The sequence below is a fragment of the Dermacentor variabilis genome, chromosome 7 (assembly GCF_050947875.1).
Source record: "Dermacentor variabilis isolate Ectoservices chromosome 7, ASM5094787v1, whole genome shotgun sequence".
Lineage (NCBI taxonomy): Eukaryota > Metazoa > Arthropoda > Arachnida > Ixodida > Ixodidae > Dermacentor > Dermacentor variabilis.
The window spans coordinates 100,073,844-100,098,236 of NC_134574.1; the positions used below are offsets into that span (position 1 = coordinate 100,073,844).

The 24,393-nt window shown below is 45.7% G+C and overlaps 1 protein-coding gene across 1 annotated transcript in view; it reads right to left on the reverse strand.

Moving 5' to 3' along the window:
* Window positions 1–12,775: 12,775 nt before the first annotated feature.
* The window catches only part of LOC142586984 (uncharacterized), a 52,368-nt gene continuing 40,750 nt past the window's right edge, over window positions 12,776–24,393 (reverse strand). The window contains exons 9-13 of the mRNA XM_075697854.1: window positions 22,834–22,955; window positions 21,162–21,279; window positions 20,390–20,563; window positions 15,711–15,821; window positions 12,776–13,078 (exon numbers count right to left, since the gene is read on the reverse strand). Coding sequence (XP_075553969.1) covers window positions 12,935–13,078; window positions 15,711–15,821; window positions 20,390–20,563; window positions 21,162–21,279; window positions 22,834–22,955 — 669 coding nt within the window. The 3' untranslated portion in view covers window positions 12,776–12,934. The remainder of the gene's footprint in view (window positions 13,079–15,710; window positions 15,822–20,389; window positions 20,564–21,161; window positions 21,280–22,833; window positions 22,956–24,393) is intronic.

The window sequence follows — 24,393 nt, forward strand, 5'->3', positions numbered from 1 at the left end:
CAGTAAAGCGAAAAAAGTAATTTATATCCACTATTATCTAAACTAAAGGTACTACATGACCAATAAGATAAATGAAGCAAGCATTTAATATTATGTTATTATTGCTAACCATCGCCAATCACGCTTCGTGGGCACGTGCCATAATTTGAAGGTCACAACAACAACAGCAACAACACGGTGCCATTGTATACGGCTCCGGAACCAGCACAGTTTGAGATTCCATGACTCCAACCAAAACTGGAGTTCTGGGTCAGGTCGGAGATCATTGCCCCAGCCAGTTCCAGGCACAACAAACCACTGGAATTGTTCTCGTTGCTTCACAACTTCCCGACGTTTTCCAGCATAGCCAATCCTTCTGCTGAAAACGTGATAAGTAAAGGCAGACAACCAATGGAAAAGAACGCTTACGAATGAAAAGCTTTGTGCATTCGGCCTCAGCAATCCTATTTTCCTCACTAATGGTATGTGGTACAGTCCTCATTATGGCTTCCTTTTGCGCTTACGGGGCCAACGGATTAGTCCGTCTGTGCCACTTATGACTTTCTAATAATAAATAAAGTTTGGTGCGTTTACTGGGCTTATACCTGCTCCCTGAACTGCAATGGCATTCCGAGCACGTCACCGAGGGTGGTTGAGATCGAGATACGTCGTTTTCGGCCTCAAGTGATTGGTGCTCCGCGACAAGCACGTATGTCCGCCGCTCCTTGAGCAGAGAGAGTGAAAGAGAATCAACTTTGTTCAAAACAGCACATGCAATTGAGTCGAGCATGGGTAGCGCCTTCGCTATGCCGTGTTTGGTGCAGCAATTCTAGGAATCCGCCGGCTTTAGCTGTCTTTGTTGATCGGTTGACCATCGAGTCGGGACTGGACAGTGGTGCCTCCCGTTGCGATGGGGTGGAATCTGCTTTGAGTGCCAGCTCTCGTGGCACCCATACCCTGTGATAGAGCGTTTACACTTTCACCGCAGTGTGGGTGAATACATTGCTGGGAATAGAACGAGGTGCAGACTCGAGTGAGGATATTTATTTGTGGTTCCCGCCATGCGGCGGCTCTCCCTGGCGTGAGGGCGCTGTGCCGCAGTTGTAGTGCTTTTTTGTAGCAGCAGCTTTGGTGTTGCGGTATGTGTGGATCAGTTTTACGGTACCGTCTCGGTGTGGAGTTTCTACTCGCGTATCACTCTCGGCTTCCGGTGTGCGTGTGCTCGGGCGCACTATTCTTGTCATGCCATCACATCCAGAGTTGTACATTTCTAAGAAGGCTATTCTGCAAGTGTCGTTCGCTTCGCGGGATCGTCTTCCGTAGCCTCTTGCGCAGGGCCGCAGATGCCTCAATCCGCTCGCGATCTGGATGTCTCGCAAAGGAGGGGCATGTTTGGGTAAGACATGCATCAGACGAGCGGGAATGCATTAGCTCCTCGCGACTGCATGGACAGCCACATCTTCATTGAAACGTCCAGCAGGTTACGTTGCTAGAGGGGCCGTCTCTACTTCGATTTATTTTTGTCGCACGTTGTTGAGAGATCGCCTATTTTCAATTTCTTTTTCTTTCAATTAGACAGCAATCAACCCTGTATTCTGTAATTTTGTTGTAAATATTTATATTTCTATGTAGCCTTTATTTTCGCTGTGCGTGCTATCTCCGTCGTTGGTAAGTGCTTTGTATTAGGAAACCCATGTCGGCATCAAGGATTTGGGCAGGAAGGAGAAGTAGAAGAAGAGGAACGGGAAGGAGCTCGCTCAGACGTCAAAGTTCGAGGCTCCGTGACTGCGCCCGACGACTCTAGTTGCGGGTTGTGGCGGAGACGACTGCGCCCCCCCCACCTCATCCTCAGGCGCAACGAACCGCCGGGAGCGTCGTCATTGCGCCACAGGTGCCCGGCCTTTATACAGCATCATCAGGAGCTTTTCGGCACCACGGAACGAGAGATGCAGGCACGGGCGAATATTCCTGGGTTGCTGGTCAACCGCGAAGGCCTGTACGTGATCATCGCCCGGCTGGGCGTCTCCATACTGGGATGCGCTTGCGTCCTGGCCTACTCGCTCGGCAACTACGGCAAGCTGAAGAAGAACGCCGAGCAAGTGCGCAGCTACATCGCGCACCGCGGGACCAAGGCGACTGCGGGCAAGAGCGGCGGTGGCAAGCAGACGGCTGCCGCTGGCGACGCCGGGCCGAGCGACGCCCACACGGTCAACGCGAAGACTCCGGTGCCGGTGGCGTCGGCGATTGGGTCGAGGGTTGGTGCAGCACCTTCGCTTGAAGAGGGACGTAACACCGGCGCATTCGCTTCTGCGGTCACGCGGAGTGTCGGTGACACGTTCGTCGCTGCTGCCAAGCAGGTGGAGTCCGGCTTGGAAGCACCACAGACGCCACAACTTCGCCACAACTTCGCCCTTGACGCCACAACTTCGGGCGGTGGGAGCGGCGCCAACGACGGCTCATCTACTACCATTGAAGGCAACCATGCAGGAGAGTGCCTCCACCGTGGCCACCGACGTCACCTGGAACAGCACGGGTATAGCTGCTCAACAGGGGCTGATTGAAGGTCATGCTATCTGTTAAGGGTGGTACAATATTTGGAATGATTTTGTAAATAAAGGAAGATCCACAGCGCAAGGACCACTGCTTTAGGGACTGGGAGCTTTTCTGGAGCTTTCACCAGTCCTTGTGTCGTCATCGCGCTGCACCTGTAGATTCTCGTGGTCCTTCGCGGCGCTGTTGGCTGAATGCATGTGTTCATTTTGGCGCACGCTAATGAGGACGAAAGTCCGGCACAGTCATTTTATCTTGTCTCTTCCTACATTGACTCTGCGACTAATGAATTTAATCTCAAATATGTATATCGATATTGGAGCCTAGCTATTCCTGCAGACTGATAGCCAAACTCCGTGACAGTGATACAGAGCAAGTGTCGATTGCCGATCTTTTATTTTTCTGTGAGGCCTCCGTGTACACTGTTGCGCGGGTAGGAAAATCTTCTAGATGCTCCTTTAAGAGTCATACTATATCATTTGACATGTCGAATTATTTAGCGGAAGAAAATATCAAATTTACAAGTATTGCAAGATTGAATAGAACCGAAAGCTTATATTGACCGTTGGTTAACATTTAATTTTGCTAAAATACTCTGCGTAAACACAACCTGAGGAAACTTCAATCAAGAACACACATAATCGAGAAATAGTGTCGGGTGTGATATAGCTAGTCCATAGGACATGTTTATACGCGCTAACAAAGGTTTTGAGTGTTAGCTGTTGAAATAATAACGCTCAATCTTGCATGCTTGTTTCAAGGTGAAGAGAAGAATTGGCAATATACTTAGGGGCCCGAAGAGACTGACGTAGCGCCCATATTTCCAACAGAAATAGAGGTTGTAACTTGCAAATTTTTAAAGCCAAAGATCAACACACAACCATATTCAGTAACGGGTTTTACATAAGCGCGATAAATGTAGAGTGCGTGTCCCGTACTCTACAACACGCATTCGAAATTCCTCTTGCACGCCGCCATCATATTGAATATTTGTCGTATTCGTCATTATTTCGTCATCGTGCCGTCGTATATTCACTGTTCTTCATTGTTATTCGTTCATTATTCACACCACGTAGACAGAGACTAGCTTTACATGGATATGCAGCGCAATCTAGTAACTTATTTGCAGCCCCTAATAAAATTATACATAGCCATTGAGCCCCAGCGGCGTATAAGGAGAAGAAACACACTGTACTTTTGTGAGGCTGGGCGTTGTGCCTGCTGGGGGTCCTCAGTTTAAGGCCTCACTGGATTCAGAGTCTGCTCAACCAAATGAGCCAAAGTACACGTGACCAACGTGCACAATGGCGGTTGTCAGCCACGCAGCAGGTTGTGCTAATTACCTGCACCTTGAACTCAGAAGAACGCAAGGAGTGTTCATCATACAGGCAGATGCAAGCAAATCGGTGGGAGCAAGGCAAGGAATGCTTCCCGATAAAATTCAGACTGAACACTCGCTGTGGTAATTTTATATCGTTGCGTTCGCCATACGGAAGTACGGGGAAAAATGAGCAGAAAAAGATATAATAAAGCTGTTAGTTATCAAATGTTTCAATTGAATAATACTTTGTTCCCAATTAAGAAAAGCTGATTAGCTGCTTTGCGCATGCAGGCATTATTATTTGAAATAATATTTTGGCGAGCATATTATTTATTAAAAGGTCAACATAAAATGGCTTTTTTCTTTAGATCAATCTTCCGGAGAGGCTAAGTAAACGAAGCTTTGGGTTGCGATAGAATACTCTAGCTGTGGCACACAATATGCATGTGCGTCTCATCATTGAAGGATGCGCGTTGTTTTGTGGCAGCCGAGATGATAAAATTAATCCTCTGCAACCTTTAGAAAGGGGAAAGGGGACAAATAAAGCAATGAGACATTAGAGCAAGCTTCGTCGACGCCGCGGAGTACAGCGATGGGAAGACCTTTGCCATCTTTGTAATCGAATCCAGCGGCAAGATTTCCAACAGCGCATCCATTCGCACTTCAGACCCCGGAGTCGCTGAGCAAGCCACCATCGCCCTCGCGCTGCTAGACGGTCGTGTGTCCGAGATATATAGCGACTCCAAAACAGCAGTTAGGGCTTTTTAGAAGGGTTGCGTCACCAAGCAAGCTGCTCGTATTCTTAGCAGCTCGAGTCCATATGCTCTCACGCATCATTAAATCCACTAGTTTCCCGCTCACGTAGGCTCGGTCGAAGGTGCTCCCGCGAACCTCGATGAATCTGCTCACGAGGATGCGCGTGACCTCACCGACCGCGCTTCCTCTGCAAGAAGCACCGACTGCCCTCCTCCCTACGGCCACAGGGACGCTCCCGCTACTCACAACGAGATTATTAAATTCTTCGACATGTCTAGAAGCGTCTTTCCACCCCCTCACCCCAAGCTGAATAGGGCGCAAGCCGTTTCGCTTAGAATTCTGCAGACCAGCACGTATCCGTGTCTGTCCATTCTCCATGAGGCTTACCCCCAGGTGTATCGCGACGACGTCTGCCCGTCCTGCGGGCAGGCCTCCACTCTAGGGCACATGGTCTTGGAGTGCGGGTCGACACCGGCACTGAGGAAGGAAGTAAAACAATCTCCTCAGGCGGAGTAACGCCTTCGCACTATGCCACTTCACGTACACAATTTCTGTGCACATAGCTCCCAAGGCTTTCTTTTACTTCTGCCAGCGTTACTTGTGGGATGCCAAATTCCTTTACACTATTCCCTCTTCCACTATCGTCGTGGGCGCCACTGGTACTGTATAAATATCTATAGAACTCCTCAGTCACTTGAAGTAGCCTATCCATATTAGTAATGATATTGCCGGCTTTGTCTCTCAAGGCATACATCTGATTCTTGCCTATTCCTAGTTTCTTCTTCACTGCTTTTAGGCGTCCTCCGTTCCTGAGAGCATGCTCAATTCTATCCATATTATACTTCTTTATGTCAGCTATCTTACGCTTGTTGATTACCTTGGAAAATTCTGTCAGTTCTATTCTAGCTGTAGGGTTAGAGGCTTGCATACATTGGCGTTTCTTAATCAGATCTTTCGTTTCCTGCAATAGCTTACCTGTATCCTGTCTTACGAAGGTACCACCGACTTCTATTGCACACTCCTTAATGATGCCGATAAGATGATTGTTCATTGCTTCAACACTAAGGTCCTCTTCCTGAGTTAAAGCCGAATACTTGTTCTGTAGCTTGATCCGGAATTCCTGTTTTCCCTCTCACCGATAACCCATTGATCGGCTCCTTATGTACCAGTTTCTTCCGTTCCCCCCTCAATTTTAGGCTAATTCGAGATCTTACCATCCTATGTCACTGCAGCGCACTTTGCCGAGCACGTCCGCATCCTGTATGATGCCAGGGTTAGCGCAGGGTATGAAGTCTATTTTATTTCTAGTATCGCCATTCCGGCTCCTCCACGTCCACTTTCGGTTATCCCGGTAGCGGAAGAAGGTATTCATTATCCGCAAACCATTCCGTTACGCAAACTCTACTAATCACTCTTCCCTGCTATTCCTAGAGCCTATGCCACATTCCTCCACTGACTTGTCTCCAGCCTGCTTCTTGCCTACCCTGGCATTGAAGTTGCCCATCAGTATATTGTATATTGTTTTGAATTTATCCCTCGCCGATTCCACGTCTTCATAGAAGCTTTCGACTTGGTGGTCATCATGACTGGATGTAGGCGCGTAGACCTGTACGACATTCAATTCGTACCTCTTAAGTTACACAACAAGGGCTGGCACCCTCTCGTTAATGCTATAGAGTTCCTGTATGTTACCAGCTATATCCTTATTAGCCAGGAATTTGACTCCTAGTTCTCGTCTCTACGCTAAGCCCCGGTAGCACAGGAAGTGCCCGCTTTTTAGCTCTGTATATGCTTCTTTTGTCCTTCTAAGCACACAACGCCCTGTTATATACTATTTAATGCTCGATAATTCCTCCAGTATCACTGCTAGACTTGCCTCACTAGATAACGTTCTAGCGTAAAACGTTCCCACTTTCATATTCCAATAGTAACCTGTCCGGATCCAAAGATTCTTAGCACGCTCTGCTGCTTCACAGGTCTGACCGCCGCCGTGGTCAGTTGCTTCGCAGATGCTGGGGTCTGAGGGCCGGGGTTCGATTGTTGCATTCATATAGGAGGTTCTCGCCAAGTTCTGCACCAGGGTGGCCAATCCTACTATGGTGAGGGAGTGCGTTATCGGGTTCTGGTCACCGGGGTCAGGCCGCACTCCAGGCCTGTTTAATTTAAATGAGCAGCTACTAGTTTGTCTTGCTCACCCGAAAACAAGCAATAGAATAGCCACTGATGCTTCGCCATTTGAAGAGTAAGGTGGGATAGGTATCTTCTCCCCTTTTCTTTCTTCGTGTATTGCTGTTCGCATTCTGGATTACACGCCTATGTTTGGAGCAGAAGTGCTGTCTGTTGTTTTAGCACTACGCAGACCTTTAGTTAGTATTTGTGCATTCCAAAAGTTTCCCCAACGGCTTAAACCAGTGAATACACAAATTCAACCCGGTTTGGGTGATGCACATTAGAAGGACTTAATGGTTGCACCCATCAAGCCAAGAATCATAGTCCGGTGGCCTCGTGGGATAAGTGCCAAAGAAGGAATCGGCCGCTGTTCTAGATATATACTCTCTTTATGTTCTTCGCTTCACAAAGGCCGCACATTCAAATCTGTGCGTTCCAATGTTTTTTAACCCTTACAAACTTACGAAAAAAGTACTATCCGCACCAGGCCACAGCGCTTTATATTTCAATGAAATGGCCGATATCTCAGCCAGAACATCTCTAAGTGTATCTGGAATCCCTATTCCACCCGATACTGCTTAGGTTACTGCATCGATATGCAAAAAATTGCACTTAGGAAATTATTTAAACCAATTATCACTGGAAACATCTCCAGACTTTCAAGATCTATGGTTAAGCTAGAAAAAGAGAGTCGTGTCCCTTTCTGCAGCTGGAAGTTTCATACACCAGGTTAAGCTTTCGCATACCACAATTGGATTCTTACTTACGTAGAACAGGTCTGTTGACACCCCCTCTATGTCATTCTTGCAATAAAATTGAATCGACATACCACTTATTTTTATTCCGCCGGCGATATTCAAATCAGAGAAAGAGGTTACTCAAAGAACCACTTTGCAAGATTAGATTATGATTAAGTATGCTCGTAATACTATCATTTAGGACCTCGACACTATAGGCTATCATATCGTCTGTTGCGATGTGCTTGCTTTCTTTAAGCGAAGCAAAACAACTATCATACAGTTTTATGTACCTTTACTCTTCTTAGTTAAAGGTTCCCTGAAACCGTTCGGACAAATTTTGTAGACGCGTAGGGTACAGCTCAAGTTAATCATTCACACCAGAGTTTGTGTGAAACGTCTCATATTAAGAGAACTAAGGACGATTAAAAGTTACCCTCTGTACGATGTGGGGTGCTCACAGACGCTAGCCGCATCTACCCCAGTGACTCGGAGGCGAGTAGAACGAACGAATGCCACATATTCGACAACTACACATATAGAAAACATGGCGCGTGGCGCCCTCTACATATCTCCCCCGAAGTATGCACACAAGAAACACCAAACACTTCACAAGTCTTCTCGGAGTCTTGACTAGACACCCAAATCTGATGACTCTCACTTCACAATCATTCGAGACTTGTGGCGTTGCTGTTGCCGTGGCGTCTGTTGCCGTGGTCTACTCTTCGTGCTCCTCACGGTTTTCACTCCTAGCTGGCTCGTTGGGCTGGCTCATCGTTGTGTCTGAATAGGGCACTAGATGTATTACGCACAAGCACCACGTTGGATGTTTCCACGACGTACGAGCGGGTTTTGGAGGCTGGGCTGAGAACACACGCTGTAACCTTGATTTCTCGAACCCACACCGTATGTCCCGGCTGCAGCGAAAGAAGGACGGTCGTGGCATGACGGCGATCGAAGTCTTTTTTTCTGCCGCCTGCTCACCTCTTCGTCTCGTGGGGTGTATTCTGTGTAAGTGGTGCAGATTGGGTATGCATTCGTCTGAATACGACGCCAGTCCCTCTCCTGTTGGTTCTTTAAATCGGATGTAGGATGTCCAAAACGTCTCCGCTCCTGCCTTTGCTGTTGGAGGATGTCACGAGAATTCGGTGGAAGGTCGTCGCTAGGCCATGCCGTTGCTCGGACGTTTAATCCTCGAGCAATACGGTCTGCCCTCGCGTTTCCTGCCAGTCGCTCGTGTGCCGGACCCCATACGATAGTGTGGTGCCCCTCTAGTTGAGTGCCTAGCATATTGATTATTGATTTGGGTGCCGTTCCATGTAGAAACAGGCGGCAAGCCGTTTGTGAGTCGGATAATATGACAGCCGAATTGGTTTGGCAGTCGGCGTCCTGAATGACCAAGGCGATGGCTGCAGCCTCCGCCACGCATGCCGAGGTGGTTTTGAAGGATGCTATTGTTATGTTGTTGTTGAATGTAGAGACTACGGTGAATGTGTCTGAGCTGGCTCGACTGGCATCCGTATAATACACCCCCGGTCCCATGCCAAAACGTTTGTGAAGAGTCTTTACCCTTGGTCTGCGTCATCCGGGATGGTACTTGGGGTGCATGTTTTGGGGAATTGGGGCCACCGTAATGTGCGATCGAACGTTGCGGTCTATCAGTGCCGTTTCCTCTCCGCAATACTGGGGAAAGGGGAAAGCCTAACCTCAGGGGAAAGCCTAGCCTCGCCAATACTTCCCTGCCCTGAGTTGAAGAACAAAGTCATTCGTTCTGAGCATATAACGTCGCGACTGCGTACTCGTTAAAAGTATTGTGCAGGCCCAGTCCCTCGAATCTCTCTGTGCTAGCGCTTTCGGGAAGACCAAGGGCGGCTTTGAAGGCAGTTAAAAAAATTAAATTATGGCGCTTTACGTGCCAAAACCACTTTCTGATTATGAGGCACGCTGTAGTGGAGGACTCTGGAAATTTCGACCACCTGGGGTTCTTTAACGGGCACCTAAATCTAAGTACACAGGTGTTTTCGCATTTCGCCCCCATAGAAATGCGGCCGCCGTGGCCGGGATTCTATCCCGCGACCTCGTGCTCAGCAGCCTAGTTTAGGAAGTTTAGCAACCTAGTTTAGGAATGAGAATAATTTTTGCTTCCTTCCAATCTTTTGGAAGGACGCAGTGCTCTGTCCAGACCGTGTCGTTAAAGAATTTGGTCAAGCTCTTTAGCGTGTCGTCACTTAGATTGCGAATCATTGTGCTCGTGGCCTGATCTACCCCTGACGTCGTGTTATTCCTGAAGGAGTGTGCCGCTGCATAAACCTCTTCAAAGGTTATGGGGGCGTCCAGTTCCGGTTGGTCCTGACCTTCGTATTGCCCGGTCGGAACAGTTCCTACGTATATCTGTTTAATTTTGTCTATCATGTCAGCTTCCCGACCTTCAAACTCGTTTTCAAGCAGCTTGAGTGTGCGATTCGCTGCTGTTTTTGTTCCTCCCGGGTCAATCATACTTCGAAAAATGCGCCATGTTTTTTTTTTTTTTTTTGTAGTCAACGTGCCATCCTCGGCTGGAGGCTCCGTTGTCGTTTCAATTGTTTATGTGATCCCAGCGTGAATAACTCTGATCCGCTCGGCCCATTCTCCTACGTCTGTTGTGCTGCCGATTGTTTTCTGTTTTTCACGAAATTCGGGCCAGCCGGATAGCCTTGCCTCGCAGATAGCTCTTCGAATCCTGGCTTCATTAACCGATATGCTTAAGATATAGTGATCGCTTCCTAGGTTTTCACCTAGGTTCGTCCATCGCGTCTCACTTTCGTTGTTGGCGAACGTGAGGTCGGGGAAGTGTCCCTGGACACGCTGTTCCCGGTTCGCGTTGGGAGATCCGGTTGAGTTAGCTGGAAAAGTCCGTAGCGCTCTACAACGTCAGCTTCCAAGATGCCCTTGGGGTTTTCTCTACTGTAGCCCCAGTTTCAGTGCTGTGCGTTAAAGTCGCCTAACAATATTAATTTGTCCCTACCTCGAGCGAGTCGCACCGTGGTGGCCACCACGTTTTCGAAATCCGCCTGTTTTTCTCTGGGAGAACTATAAACGTTGACAATAATTGTTTTAGGTTTGCCCCTGCTTTGCGGCCAAATCGTGATTGTCTGGTACAGAATAGGTTCGCGCCAAAAAATAATTTATGCTAATCGCGTCATCCTTTTGGCAAAGGTGGCTACTTGAGGGTAATCTGGGTGAGCATAAAGCTCGTATCCTTTGACTTTTTGATTTTGTTTCCCTATTTCCTGAATACATATAACGTCGGGAAGGATTGGCGCCGATTCTATGTAGTGCGTGAAATTAGCCAATTTAGTGCGTAGCGTGCAGCAATTCGATTGCCAGGTTTCAATGTGTCGGGTCTTTGTGTTGTTTGCCATATTATCCATGGATATTGCTGTCACTATCAGTGTGCTCTATAGCTTTCGTTGTCCCTTACCACTTCTAGTGCCTCACTACCTATCGTAAACTGCTGTTCTCTTCCGAGACTGTTAAACATTACTTTAGTTTTCTGCAAATTAATTTTTAGACCCACCCTTCGGCTTTGCCTCTCCAGGTCAGTGAGTATGCATTGCAGCTGGTCCCCTGAGTTACTAAGCAAGACAATATCATCAGCGTATCGCAAGTTACTAAGGTATTCTCCATTAACTCTTATCCCCAATTCTTCCCAATCCAGGTCTCTGAATACCTTCTGTAAACACGCTGTGAATAGCATTGGAGAGATCGTATCTCCCTGCCTGACGCCTTTCTTTATTGGGATTTTGTTGTTTCTTTATGGAGGACTACGGTGGCTGTGGAGCCGCTATAGATATTTTTCAGTATTTTTACATACGCCTCGTCTACACCCTGATTCCCCAATGCCTCCATGACTGCTGAGATTTCGACTAAATCAAACGCTTTCTCGTAATCAATGAAAGCTATATATAAGGGTTGGTTATATTCCGCACATTTTTCTATCACCTGATTGATCGGTCTATAATTTTTCAAGTCTTTGGCGTCCCCTTTCTTATGGAATAGAATTATGTTAGCGTTTTTCCAAGATTCCGGTACGCTCGAAGTCATGAGGCATTGCGTATACAGGGTGGCCAGTTTCTCTAGAACAATCTGCCCACCATCCTTCAACAAATCTGCTGTTACCTGATCCTCCCCAGCTGCCTTCCCCCTTTGCATAGCTCCCAAGGCTTTCTTTACTTCTTCCGGCGTTACCTGTGGGATGTCGAATTCCTCTAGACTATTCTCTCTTCCATTATCGTCGTGGGTGCCACTGGTACTGTATAAATCTCTATAGAACTCCTCAGCCACTTGAACGATCTCATCCATATTAGTAATGATATTGCCGGCTTTGTCTCTTAACGCATACATCTGATTCTTGCCAATTCCTAGTTTTTTCTTCACTGCTTTTAGGCTTCCTCCGTTCCTGAGAGCATGTTAAATTCTATCCATATTATACTTCCTTATGTCAGCTGTCTTACGTTTGTTGATTAACTTCGAAAGTTCTGCCAGTTCTATTCTAGCTGTAGTGTTAGAGGCTTTCGTACATTGGCGTTTCTTGATCAGATCTTTCGTCTCCTGCGATAGCTTACTGGTATCCTGTCTAACGCAGTTACCACCGACTTCTATTGCACACTCCTTAATGATGCCCACAAGATTGTCGTTCATTGCTTCAACACTAAGGTCCTCATCCTGCGTTAAAGCCGAATACCTGTTCTGTAGCTTGATCTGGAATTCCTCTATTTTCCCTCTTACCGCTAACTCATTGATCGGCTTCTTATGTACCAGTTTCTTCCGTTCCATCCTCAGGTCTAGGCTAATTCGAGTTCTTACCATCCTATGGTCACTGCAGCGCACCTTGCTGAGCACATCCACATCTTGTATGATGCCAGGGTTAGCGCAGAGTATGAAGTCTATTTCATTTCTAGTCTCGCCGTTCGGGCTCCTCCACGTCCACTTTCGGCTATCCCGCTTGCGGAAGAAGGTATTCATTATCCGCATATTATTCTGTTCCGCAAACTCTACCAATAACTCTCCCCTGCTATCCCTAGTGCCTATGCCATATTCCCCCACTGCCTTGTCTCCAGCCTGCTTCTTGCCTACCTTGACTTTAGCCTAATTTTTGCTAATGTGCGGGTGTAATCCAAGTGACCAGCGGTCGGCTCGTCGTGACAGGCATGAATAAATGAGAAGTTGAACCAGATGAATAGGTGCTTATATTAAAAGGAAATAAGGGCAATTTTCTCTTTATTTAAACTCGCCAATCTCGTTGGCGCAGGACATAGGTAATTCCCAGGACACGAATAAAGTAAAAAAAGCAAACAAACCAATAATAATGACCCGAAGAATTTCGTAATATTTGTTTTTCATTTACTACACCGGCCTGTTCGGCAAAGGGACGCGTTTGACGTCAGCCGAAGCTTGCTATGTACTTCTTGAGTGCCTTCTCTCGCTCCTTGGCCGCGGTGCAGTTCAAAGTAACGTCAGAGAGGTGCGTGTCGAACAGTAGCCACGCAATTTTCTTGCGCACCGGGAGCTTCATCACGCTCTCTACCTGTCCAGAACAAAATAGTAACAACGTCAGAATACTTACGGATATCTGCGGTAACATTAAGTATCTACACGTAAGCGAAGAACTGTTGTACGCCACAGCCGGCATCGGTGACGCATTGACAATTAGACTGGAGTTTGGAGGCCACGATGAAGCTTTCCACACTTCTGAAGCATTCTTTTGGTTTGTTCCCTTAATTCAAGCAAGATTGAACGAGTGTGTAAAACAGTGCTTTCTTAATTTTCAAGCGACGAAGAAAGCACTTTGTAAACAATCATCATTTGGGGCAAAAATCGGTGAGGCAAGAACATTGCATGGAACAGTTTAGAAATGCCTCCACGTTTGCCCGACTCAAGTAATTGAGAGAGTTTTAGCAGTGCCATGTTACCGTATGCTAAGTGCGGTAATACCACACCGGTCGAGGACTGCGCATGCGCGAACATTACCCTACGGAATGACTTTGCGCACGGCGTACTAGAGGGTAAGGAGCCGGCAAGGCTCGACTGGCACTGTGTTTCGAGAGACGAGCTGCACCAAGCCAAAACAGTGAGAAGCTGGTGTCAGCCACAGAGTCCACGCCGTGTATGTTCAAGTCTCGTGTGCGTTTTTCACGATGATAGGACCAAGGCGCGAATTAGCATTATTTCACCTGCTGCGACACGACGAAGTAGCAGCAGGACAGCTCTTCCAACCGGGAGGAAACTTCGGCTTAACTGAACTTGTGGCCGTACAAGCCTTTAGTAAGCTAACAAGCGTTTAGTACACTCTGGTCGAATGAGATAAGAAGAATACTGAGAAAAGCGAAAATCGCCCAAAGAAAAAAACAGAAAATAAAAAGTGTCATAAAAACACTTCAGGTTGGTGGCGCCATCTATTGACAAAGAGTTTACTTAGAGGCGACGCAGATTTTTATAGCAGTAACTAACTATATTCTACTTGTCTGCAGGTGTAGAGTGCCGGCAGCGGTGCAACTGACAACAAACACTTCTATTCTTATATGTTGTTTAGACAAAAACACCCATGTAACAAAAATATGTTTCACGTGTTGCAGGACAAAGTGTCACAAGAGGTCGCTACCGGTCTTGTCACTGGCGACTACGTTTGCCATAACCCGGCATTTCCGCAAAGAATAATGTGTGTGTGGACAAGCTAAACCTTTCAGTATTTGCCAAAAAGAATATTTCGCGCTTAGCACATAGTTATTGTAGTCTGCAAGGCCCCAATGTTATCCACTATCATTATTATCACCTTACCGTACGCATCGAGCAGCACACGCAGCTAAAACGTCTTCGGAAATCGCAATAGGTTGGTACGAAACGGTAATACCGTACCGTATACCGCACTTACCATACCGTAACACGGTACTGCTAAAACTCTCTAATAGAGAGTTTTAACAGTGCCGTATTACGGTACCGCACCTCTAACGTTGCAACTGAAAGAAGCTGCTCTAGCATGATGCTGTTGAAATAAAATTTTAAAAAGCGGGAGAAACTTGAGCTGAAAACCTCAACGCAGTCCTTGTAAATCAGCTTTCGCTATGACTGGCGGAAACTTTGTCATTACAAACGTTGATCAAATAGTACTAAAAAACAATATTTTAATTTGTCGGAAGCAAGATGTACTGAACTTACAGATTCTCTTTAATTTGTGAAATGCGTAAACAGGTGCTCCTAATTTGGTGGTTTTATACAGTCTTATTATAGTGGGCCTTATGCTTTTCTGCCACAGTAAAAGGGAAGTCATGTGTATTTTGGCCATTAAATGTTTCAAAACTTACCGGGCAAGCTACTGTAGCTTTTAAGTTTTTCGTCTTCTTTCTGTTGGAAGCAAGACCTAAACCAGTTTCTAAGGCGTATGAATTTTGGCCATAAAGACTTGCTTGATAAATGTACATGTGACGTAGATAAGTTGCAGAAATTTTCATTTCCTAGAAAGTATTTCCTTTTCAATTATTTAACGTTTACTGTCTTTTGTTTTGACAATCTGTTGTTTATTGCTATTGTTCCTATTGTTTCTAACCTTGTAGTGAAGTATTTGAACGAGAAATTAGTGCTAGGATGAAATATAGAGTCAGGGCGAAGGCAGCGTTTCTTTTGGTCACTGTATAGGGTGTTTTGTGAAAAAAAAAGATAATGTGATTGGCAACAATGCTGAGCTACCTTATAGCATATTGTTAATTTCTGTAGTCTGTTGAGGTTATGGTGTGCGTACGTACGTTTCAAACGCTACAGCATGAAATACTGCAGCTGTCAAGGACGACGCTGAGTGCGGCTAAGGCAGTTCTTGAGAAAATGACAACGTCTGAAGGAGAGGGGGCTGGGAGGCTAGTCGGTCAGACATTACTTTGTGGACTTAAACTGCGTTAGGGACGAGACACCGAGATGGAAGAAAACAGGACAAACTGTGTTCATTTTGTCTTCTTTTACCTCGGTGTCTCTTCCCTATCGCTGTTTAAGTTCACACACACACACACACAAAAAAAAAGACACCTGCTGCGAGAACTTGCTCTCCCGCATCTCAGCCGAAGTCTTCTGGCTTTGCTCCAGGTACAAGGGCCTGGATAATAAGAGCTGCTTAGTTTTCAAGGCGAGGGGCACCGTTCTAAAGCGCGTATAGGAAGAATCCAGGTGCTCACTTTGCGCTTCATGGTCTCCCAGCTGTCGTAGAAGAAGACGGAAGACGAGGTCGCTCCGAACTCCGCCGGCAACTCGTCCATCCGGCTTAGCCTCACGTTTGGATCACACACCTGCACGCCGTAAAAACCGGTGATCTATAGAAATGTACGCGACACTCACAACTCTCTGACTGATCTCACTTGTCTGAAATTTCGTTGGGCGGACAGCGCACAAGTTCACGCAGATCTTGTGCTCTCGATTATGTGCCTTTGAACGCGGAGTTCCTTGAGGGCTCCTTGAGTTATGCGGAGGTTGCTGCGCTATAAACGCACGGACAACAGAAGAAGAAGTGGACAGGACGCACGCAGTCCTTCTACTTCTGCTTCTGTTGTCCGTGTGTTCACAGCGCAGTAACCCCCGAATTACAAGATGAACTTCCATCAGCTGGCCCAATTTGCCGCTTTTCTCCTTGAGTTAGGGCAAGATGTTGTGCGATATTATTTAACTTTTTTCAAATTGTTTTATAAGGTTTATTCGACCACCTCATAAATTTGTGCCAATTTTTAAAAAGCCTTTTTAAGAGTTTACATCAAGTTCGCTCGGCCAAATCATAAATACGTGCTGTTTTCTTTACCAGCTGTCCATGTCCTTTTTTTTTTTCAAAGATAGTGGAGCAGCTTCTACTTAAATGTCCACTGGGAAATGCTCCATAAAAAGCGACCAAGGAAACTGTGTATTTTAGCAACTTCAGCTTGAGGGGAGCCTATTGATCTGAAACATGAAGACGGAGCAGTGCTATCGTTTCCAACATAACAGTATACATGCTAATATGTTAACGTCCAGTTTAGCCGCGCGGGACTTCAACTGGCAATTTTTCCCGAATGTAACTCATTATCCAGTTGTGCCTTCTTCAATATTTGTCATGCCTTTTTGTGTCTCTAAAATGCACACAGCAGAGGAGTATTGACCAATGGAATGAAAAAGGGCTCTATAACTAATGTGATGACTTTTACCTAATAAAAAAAATCAGGTACATGCTTTTCGGGAATGTTGTCAGACGCTTTCTAAGAGGGCTTGAACTCATGCACCCACTTAACGTTTCGCTCGAGTTCTTACTTTTTTGATCACCATCAACGAAAAGTCGTGATTTCATTTCGATCAGCACCGCTACGTTCGACTTGAAGCTCCCGTTGATGCGAAAAAACACGGTTATGTTCTCGTGCCTCGTTACCAACAACTTCATGAAGCATCGTGCTTAAAAATTTATCGGCATCACTTGAACGGACACCCACTTCCACAACACCCCTCGATGACCTGAGTCGCATGGCACGCTCATTGTTTGCGAGTCGTCATAATTCACAGCGCTTGCTGCAGCGTGACTCTGTATTGCAGGGAGCACTACAAGAAAATCAAGCGAGAGGATGTGGTGCAACTCTGACTTAAACATTATCTTTCAATTGTCTTATGCGAGTGCTATGCCTCGCGGCATTCAAACACCGACTTCCTGGCAAAAAAAAAACAAGAAAAAGAAACAGCTATTTACCATCTCGTATGTCCCACAACAAATGTAATCTTATCTAACTTCCTAGAAATGCCGCACATTACATTTTCCTCTTGTTTCTCTGGATCATGCCGGGTTCAGTGCACGTTCTATACATCGTAGACGAAAGCTTCGACAGAGAAAGATTTTGGACGGTAATGAATACGGCTTAATTGCATTTAGCACACAGCAGCTTCATCGTAATGCGTAGTGTTCTTCACTATCACCACGCATTTTACATCCATTGAATTCTTCCCAAATAAGCTGACGACTTCGTTGGATAAAAAAATTTTATAGACGTAGTCCTTGAACATTGTGTTCAGCTATAGTTAGCAATCCCAAGTATGTGCGACTTCTCAAACGTGGCAAGTATGATTGCAGGGATTTCATCAACGAACGTTAAGGCCCTACACGATTTCTGTTTAAGTTCCACGTATTTCTATATGGTACGTTTGGAGGACGGCAAATTGGCTGAGTCGGTGTAGGTTCATTGTTACTGGCTTGCTCACTGTTTGCTTTTCTTTTTATGTTGTGTTCTTGTCGTTTCATAGCTTGGCTTACACATTTTTCTTTCCATTCAAACAATCGTTTTCCGTCATTAAAATGTTCAAGTAAAGCTTCCGTCCTGTGTTGGCTTCATTCTTTGTCCTCGGGGTTCGCGCTGCCCGTAACGATGTTTTCGACTTGTACGGACACAACGCAACACCGATATATTGGTGCCTTGCAAACTCCCATCGAATTCACATCCCTGTTTCACCTTGTCTAAAAAATATCTGAGGGCGCCTTGGATGGAAGTATGTGCACGGTGTCTCCGAAATCATAAGTTTAAGCCGTGTGAAGAACTGAGAACTTGGCGAAATGATGAAACGAAAGCCATGTTTTTTTTTTCTTTTACCAATGGCAACAGACGTTGGCAGAAATAGTCCTCATACGCTACGTACGCAAGGCACAGGTTCATGTTTACAGTGAGAACGTTCAGCACTTGCGAGAAGTTCTGAAGCCACACCCTGAACGACACTATATAAGTTTGAATGTTCTGTTGCGGAAATACTACGGAACGCCACAGGATGCATTGAGCATCTTGAATGTGTATGTTTTTCAATTAACGAATGTTTTATGTTACGTTATCGGGAAAGCTCTCGGAATCGGGCTCCAACAAAGCCATCGAATGCAATGCTGTGCTGGTAATTGTTTCTGATTCCTCTTGTGTTTCCTACCGTACAGTGTGGTCGCAACGATTTGATCATCGTTGATCAAATCGACTCATCGTCATTCAGATCGTCCACAGAAGCAATGTACTGCTGAAATTCCACACCCTCATGTAATACCCCTTCAATTGGGCCTTTGAGGTACTAATAAATAAATAAATAAATAAATAAATAAATAAATAAATAAATAAATAATAATATCGATTAGGGGAATACCAACAAAAATCGGTCCACGTGGTTGCTGCTAACCAATTGAGACTAAGCTTGAAGCGTGACACAGAACACAGAAAGGAAGGCGCGCATAAAGGCGTTAGCACATTGTCATGTTGTAGTGACTACTGTCAAAACTGTGAGTTAAATAGGTAATGGAATATTGGGTGAACTTGCACCCAGAACGACAAAGAACCCTCTAATCTCAGCAATAGCGGTGAGCGTAATCATCGGTAATTGACGCTGCACTCGCGAGTCCCGTCCGTCTGCTATTTACACAAGAAGCATTACGCAATCTAGAGTAATAGTTGCTGCCTCCTTATGCTCATTCGAGAATGCGCAGTGCTATTATAACGTCGCGCGTGCAATATTGTTGCAGCAGGTGTCGGAGCCGGCGGAGTCGGGTTGTCGTCGCCGGGAGCCATGAAGGAAGGCTCGACGTACCGTCCACTGCGAAGCTCCGTGACGAGGTACAGGGAACGTCCACCTCCACCAGATATGTTACGTAGGAAGACACCGACGAAAAGCTATTTACAAGTATATTTACAAGGCAATATGCTGCGCTTGGCCAAGAGGCAACAGCCCGCGCTAGCTTCTAATCGTCGTCGTCGTCTTCACACTGCTCGCCTTTCGTGATCGCACATATTGTGCCGTAGCAATATGATTAAGTAGTATTGAAATGAAATGACGATAACTTTCATAGAATTTCGGATGCGGCATAGGAAAAAACGCCTTGCGCCGAGCGATATGCTGATAACGGTGTTCATAATCCGGTCACGGTAGATTACCGTCAAAAAACTAAAAAAGAAAAGAAATCAAGTCGCGACAACATTGATAAGGGAGTAAGCGCAAGTAGTAACCGCAGAGGAGCTACCTGTTACAATGAGGTTGCGGAAGTCGCGCCGGCACAGGAGTGCGAGTTGGTTGACGCCGTATACATGTGTACTATATATAGGAGACCGCTGGGACAGTGCTCTTGCCTTGCAGTGGACGCACGCGCAGAAGAGGCAGCTTCGTGCTAAGGCGAGTCATTGAATGTGGTAGGAAGACCTGCAGTGCTGTGGTTACGGTGTCTCAGAAGGTTGGCGTAAATGAGCAGAGCTGCCAGCGGCGTTACAGACGTCGATCGCACCCCTCGACGTCGATGGTGCACGAGGAGTACGACACCGATGGAGAACCGTTGGCGTCTGCCGGCGCACAAAATGGCGATTAGGTAGGTTTTAGCTTGAAGTTTACTGTTCGTTCCGGTGAGGCTTATTATGCACGAACGGTGTGTCAAACACACAGAGCTCCTCAGCAGAAATCCCAACGTGTGCGCTCTCACAACGCTCACGATAGCAGCGGAAGAGCAGAACGCTACAATGGCTCCGGCAGAGCTGACCCTAAAGAATACATTTGCCCAAAATTATAGCGAAATGTCATTTGAGTTTGAACAAAATTAGTACGCTAATATGTAATTAATAATTCCTGTTGGATTTTTGACGACTGAAGAAACTTTTCTGCTTATGAAAAACGCTACCACAGGCAATGTCTTTACTTTCCCGCCCATAAATATGAATTTAGAGGTATGAAATCACCTTAGCGTGAGGAATGCGTTGGGCATTACTGTAGCCGCAACTAAATAAACATAGACATAAAAGCAAAACTATAAAGTACGCATTGAACGGAAGGTCACGGTTAAACAGCCGGTCACCCGCAGCCTCTATTCCTTCAAGGTGTCCGCCTTTACATGGACACTCACCTGCTCGTACCCGACCAACGCAAAATCGGTGCAGGGCGCGTATGGCACCTTTTCCCGAGGCGTGGATGGGTCCTTCATCTGGTACAGCATGACGCCCATCTCGAAGGACAGCCCCACGTAGAGGTCGGGGCGTGGGTACGCTGTCGAGTTTAGCAGCAGGGTCGCATGCTTGTCCTTTGCGGCAGTGAAAGAAAGACGGAGGGCACAATTGAGCAGAACGGCAAACGTTCGCAATTTACTATTGCTTTACATTCATTTCGGTGTCAAAAGAAAAAAAAAGAAATATGCCAGTTTCGCTCGAATTTGACGCATTGAAAGCGATAACAATGCACAGTGCTCTGTTTAGTGCCTGTCAAAACGCCGGTGTTCTTTTCCTGTTGCGCAAAGGCCCGAATACGAGAAAAAAATGTAACATTGAAATCCATGACTTCACACTGAAGTATACCGGCGCTTGGATTCCGGCACAAAATTATCAATAAAATTAAAAGTAACCGGCTTCCTTTGTACTCTCAGTAAACGCAAGCTCTCGCAACAAAATTAACGAAAATAAAAGTTTAGGAAAGATGAGCTCTTTTACTGGTCTGAAGTGACAGGATTCTTTTCTTTGGTGCCCATTTAAGCAGGCGGTTTCGTTGACGTGTACATTTCTTTCCGTCATCTGCGGTATGTAGCTTACTCAAGAAAAAGCATATTTGAACATATTTGGTACGGTGGAAATTGCCAATCTAATGTGAAGTTTCTGCATTTGGCTTTTTCTCCGCTGTGCACTCACGAATCCCGGGTAGGCGGCGCTAGTTGTCTTCCAGACGGTCGGTGGCGCCACCTGGCAACGCTCGTGCAACGGCATGGTTCGTACGCTGCTGATGCTGATGACGATGTCCACGTCAAAGCTGCACAGGAAGCAGTACGCAGCGACAGCGAATGCATCAGTTATCTATGTATGAAATGCTTAATGGGCGAGGTTGTCAGGGTTGTATTGAAGGTCTAGCAAAGTCTGCCACGCAGCACGCTTACGTAGCACAGCAGAGGTTTTTTTCGCAATTATTAGAGTGAAATCGGTACTACAGTCGTGAAAGGTTAATGCAGGAGTGGTGAGATGTACAAAACGTTGTTGCTCTGCGTTTTAAACTCGAATAAATTTTTGAAGATATCATGCAGCATATGGCAAAACTTGGCATGACCAGCTGGATGACCTAAAGTAACGAACTTTGCTTGCGTGACCAATTGCAATGTCCAGTTGGAAAATAAATGAATCCACTCATTAACCTGTTTGACTGTTTTTGATGGCACATCTCCAAATTGCGAAATTGAAGACGACCAGTGTTGAATTCATCTTTGATTAGCCTATATACTAAAGTTAGTGTCACTTTCGAGATAACCCTCCTCCAAACATCTACTAAAACATCCGCCCGACGCAAAAATTACGATCATACCCGCTTTCCGCAAAATTGCAGGTGCCCTTCTCCATTATACCTTTAAGCCATAAATTATCTTTCAGAAAAAATAAAATAAGATCAAAGTTATCAATTGTACCAGGAAATCCTTTAGTATTTACAAGAAAGAATAAATAAGTTGCGCCATAATGAAGCTAAGACGTTAACAAATGCAATAATATATTAGAAATTCGAGCAAACTGGTTATAGGGAAATAGTTGCACGTCATCACTGAAACGAAAGTTGCAGTGTAACAAAGATGATGATGCACTGCAGTTGTCGCTGTCCGCGAGGCGAGAGCTCGTGCTTAGCGGACATTTTGTTGGCTCCGTTGCTTAAATAAATTGTTTTACATTTGGTGCAAAGTATAGTTCTTATGCAGCGCCTGACGTAGTCACCACAAATTTAAGAACCACATGCGTACATATGAAACAGAAACATTGAAGATGCCTATCAATATAAAGAGGAGATAAATATCAACATTTTATACAACGTACAAGTGTACTTGAGAAGCACACCCAAGAGCAGAACGTCAAACTTTGAAAAGAATAGCACCTTTTAGAAGGGTATGAAATGCCGGTAATAACTGTGAATATATTTAAAGATACGGCAAATTATTCCAGTGTTTATTGAAAACCGATGCTGGTGTTGTTTGACAATAAGTAGTTCAATATTTTAGTAAAAAAATTGATTTTCTCAATTTCGATATAATCCAAATGGCTTGTGTGGAACTCTGCAAAGGGCAGTTAGTTTCGCCGAAAGGAAAAATTTCAGTTCCCACAGAGGTGCCGCGAACGCTAGCTGTTTGCCTTTGTTGTTTTTCTCAACTTAGTAAGCCTTTCCTTTCGAGTCAGATGTGAGAGGTTCCCTTCGTAGCTTCTAGGTAGCTTCAGGCGAGGCTAAGCTTTCAATTTCACGTAGTTTCAATAACTGGACACAATCGCCTCTAAAACCACAACGGTGCAAATGCTGCAGAGCTTCGGTGTGTGTCTTCGTATGGACGCCGCATACTTGGCCAGCACACCAAACTGTCCCTGGTAGGCGGCCCAGGCGCCGAACTCGTTGTGGTTCCAGATGCCTGCCGCAAGCACGAGGTGCGCGGATCGTTCACCTCCCTGCAACATCCTCAGTTTCTGCGAAGGACAAGGCGAGCGGCGCCCGGAGCTGAAGCCCGCCCATCCAAACGCGACCAGCGATGGAATCGTGTATTGAGGAGCTTTTTAGCCGGTACATGGACAGGATAAATCAGTTTTGAGTAGCCACATAGACATCACGGTACACGGAAGTTGAACGACAGTTACGCATCACAATTGCATCTGATATGGCTACGCCATGTGGGACGTTGGCACCCCAAGTGATTGTGCGTAAGCGTTCGACGGTTACTCCGCACTTACGCCTTAAATTTTGGTCCGAGTAGGGTACTTACGCCCTAAGCGGTTTTGAGTAGGCCGACGCTTGCAGTGCAGTGAGTTACGTGTAAGAGCACTATGATTTCACTGAATCATTTGTTACGTAATTGCAGTGACCCAAACTCATCTTTTCAGAAGTATACTAAGTATTCAAAAACGGAGGGCAGCTACATGCAGGAGCCTGCCACCGGTGCAAACTACTGGAGCGAAGTTTTTCGGCAGAATCACACACGGAAGCTGGGCAGAAGGTAGGACAATTAATGGCATAAGACTTCAGCGTGTTATTTCCTATCAATAAGACAGATAAGGACTGTATTAGTGAGACCTCACTTGTGCTTCGCATGATTGTTAGGAGAACATTAGACCAGCTTATTTGATGATTTAGTCGTTGTTTGCTTGTTTTCTTGTGCGAAGCGGACGGGCTATATGTGAATCGACAATCTGAAACTTGTGCCTGCCAATTTGTAACGATGTTACGTATGCGTGGTGATCCTATCAAAATTACTTCGGAGAGTGTTCAGGTGGTCATTTTGTGCCACGTGTCGTCTTTCTTCCCGTACTGGGTAGATGGAGTCTGGACTATGGCCTTGCTTTATTTGACCGGAGGAATTACTAGCCACTCGTATTCAGTATGCAGAGCATCGCACGTAAGTTGAGCCGAACATTAAGCATATGCAAATGGCGTGGCCTAGCACAGAACGAACGTAATGTTGTTTGCCGTCGCTTGGAGATAGATTATTTCTTGCATTCCGCCTAATTAAAACTTAGTCTTAAATAACTATTGAACTTTTAAAATATTATAATTAGATCAAAAGTGTGAATGAGAAAGTTGTGGAGCAACATGAAAGACTCCCGGCACAGCTTTCTGTTGCTCAATACGTGATATACAAAAGTGTTTTTCCGAGCGTGAAAGAAGCCCGCAAATACACGTGAAATTGCCGCACAACTGGCCGCTCCAGGCACTTTGCGTGCATTCGCGAGCTTCTTTTACGTTCGGAAAAACACCTTTATGTAGCACGTATCGAGCCACAGAAAGTTGTACCGGGAGTCTTTGTTGTTTCTCTACAACCTTCTTAATGACAGCTTTGATCTCATTATGATATTTTAGAATTTGATTATTTATTTACGACTAATTATCTAAATAGGCGGGATGCCAAAAATA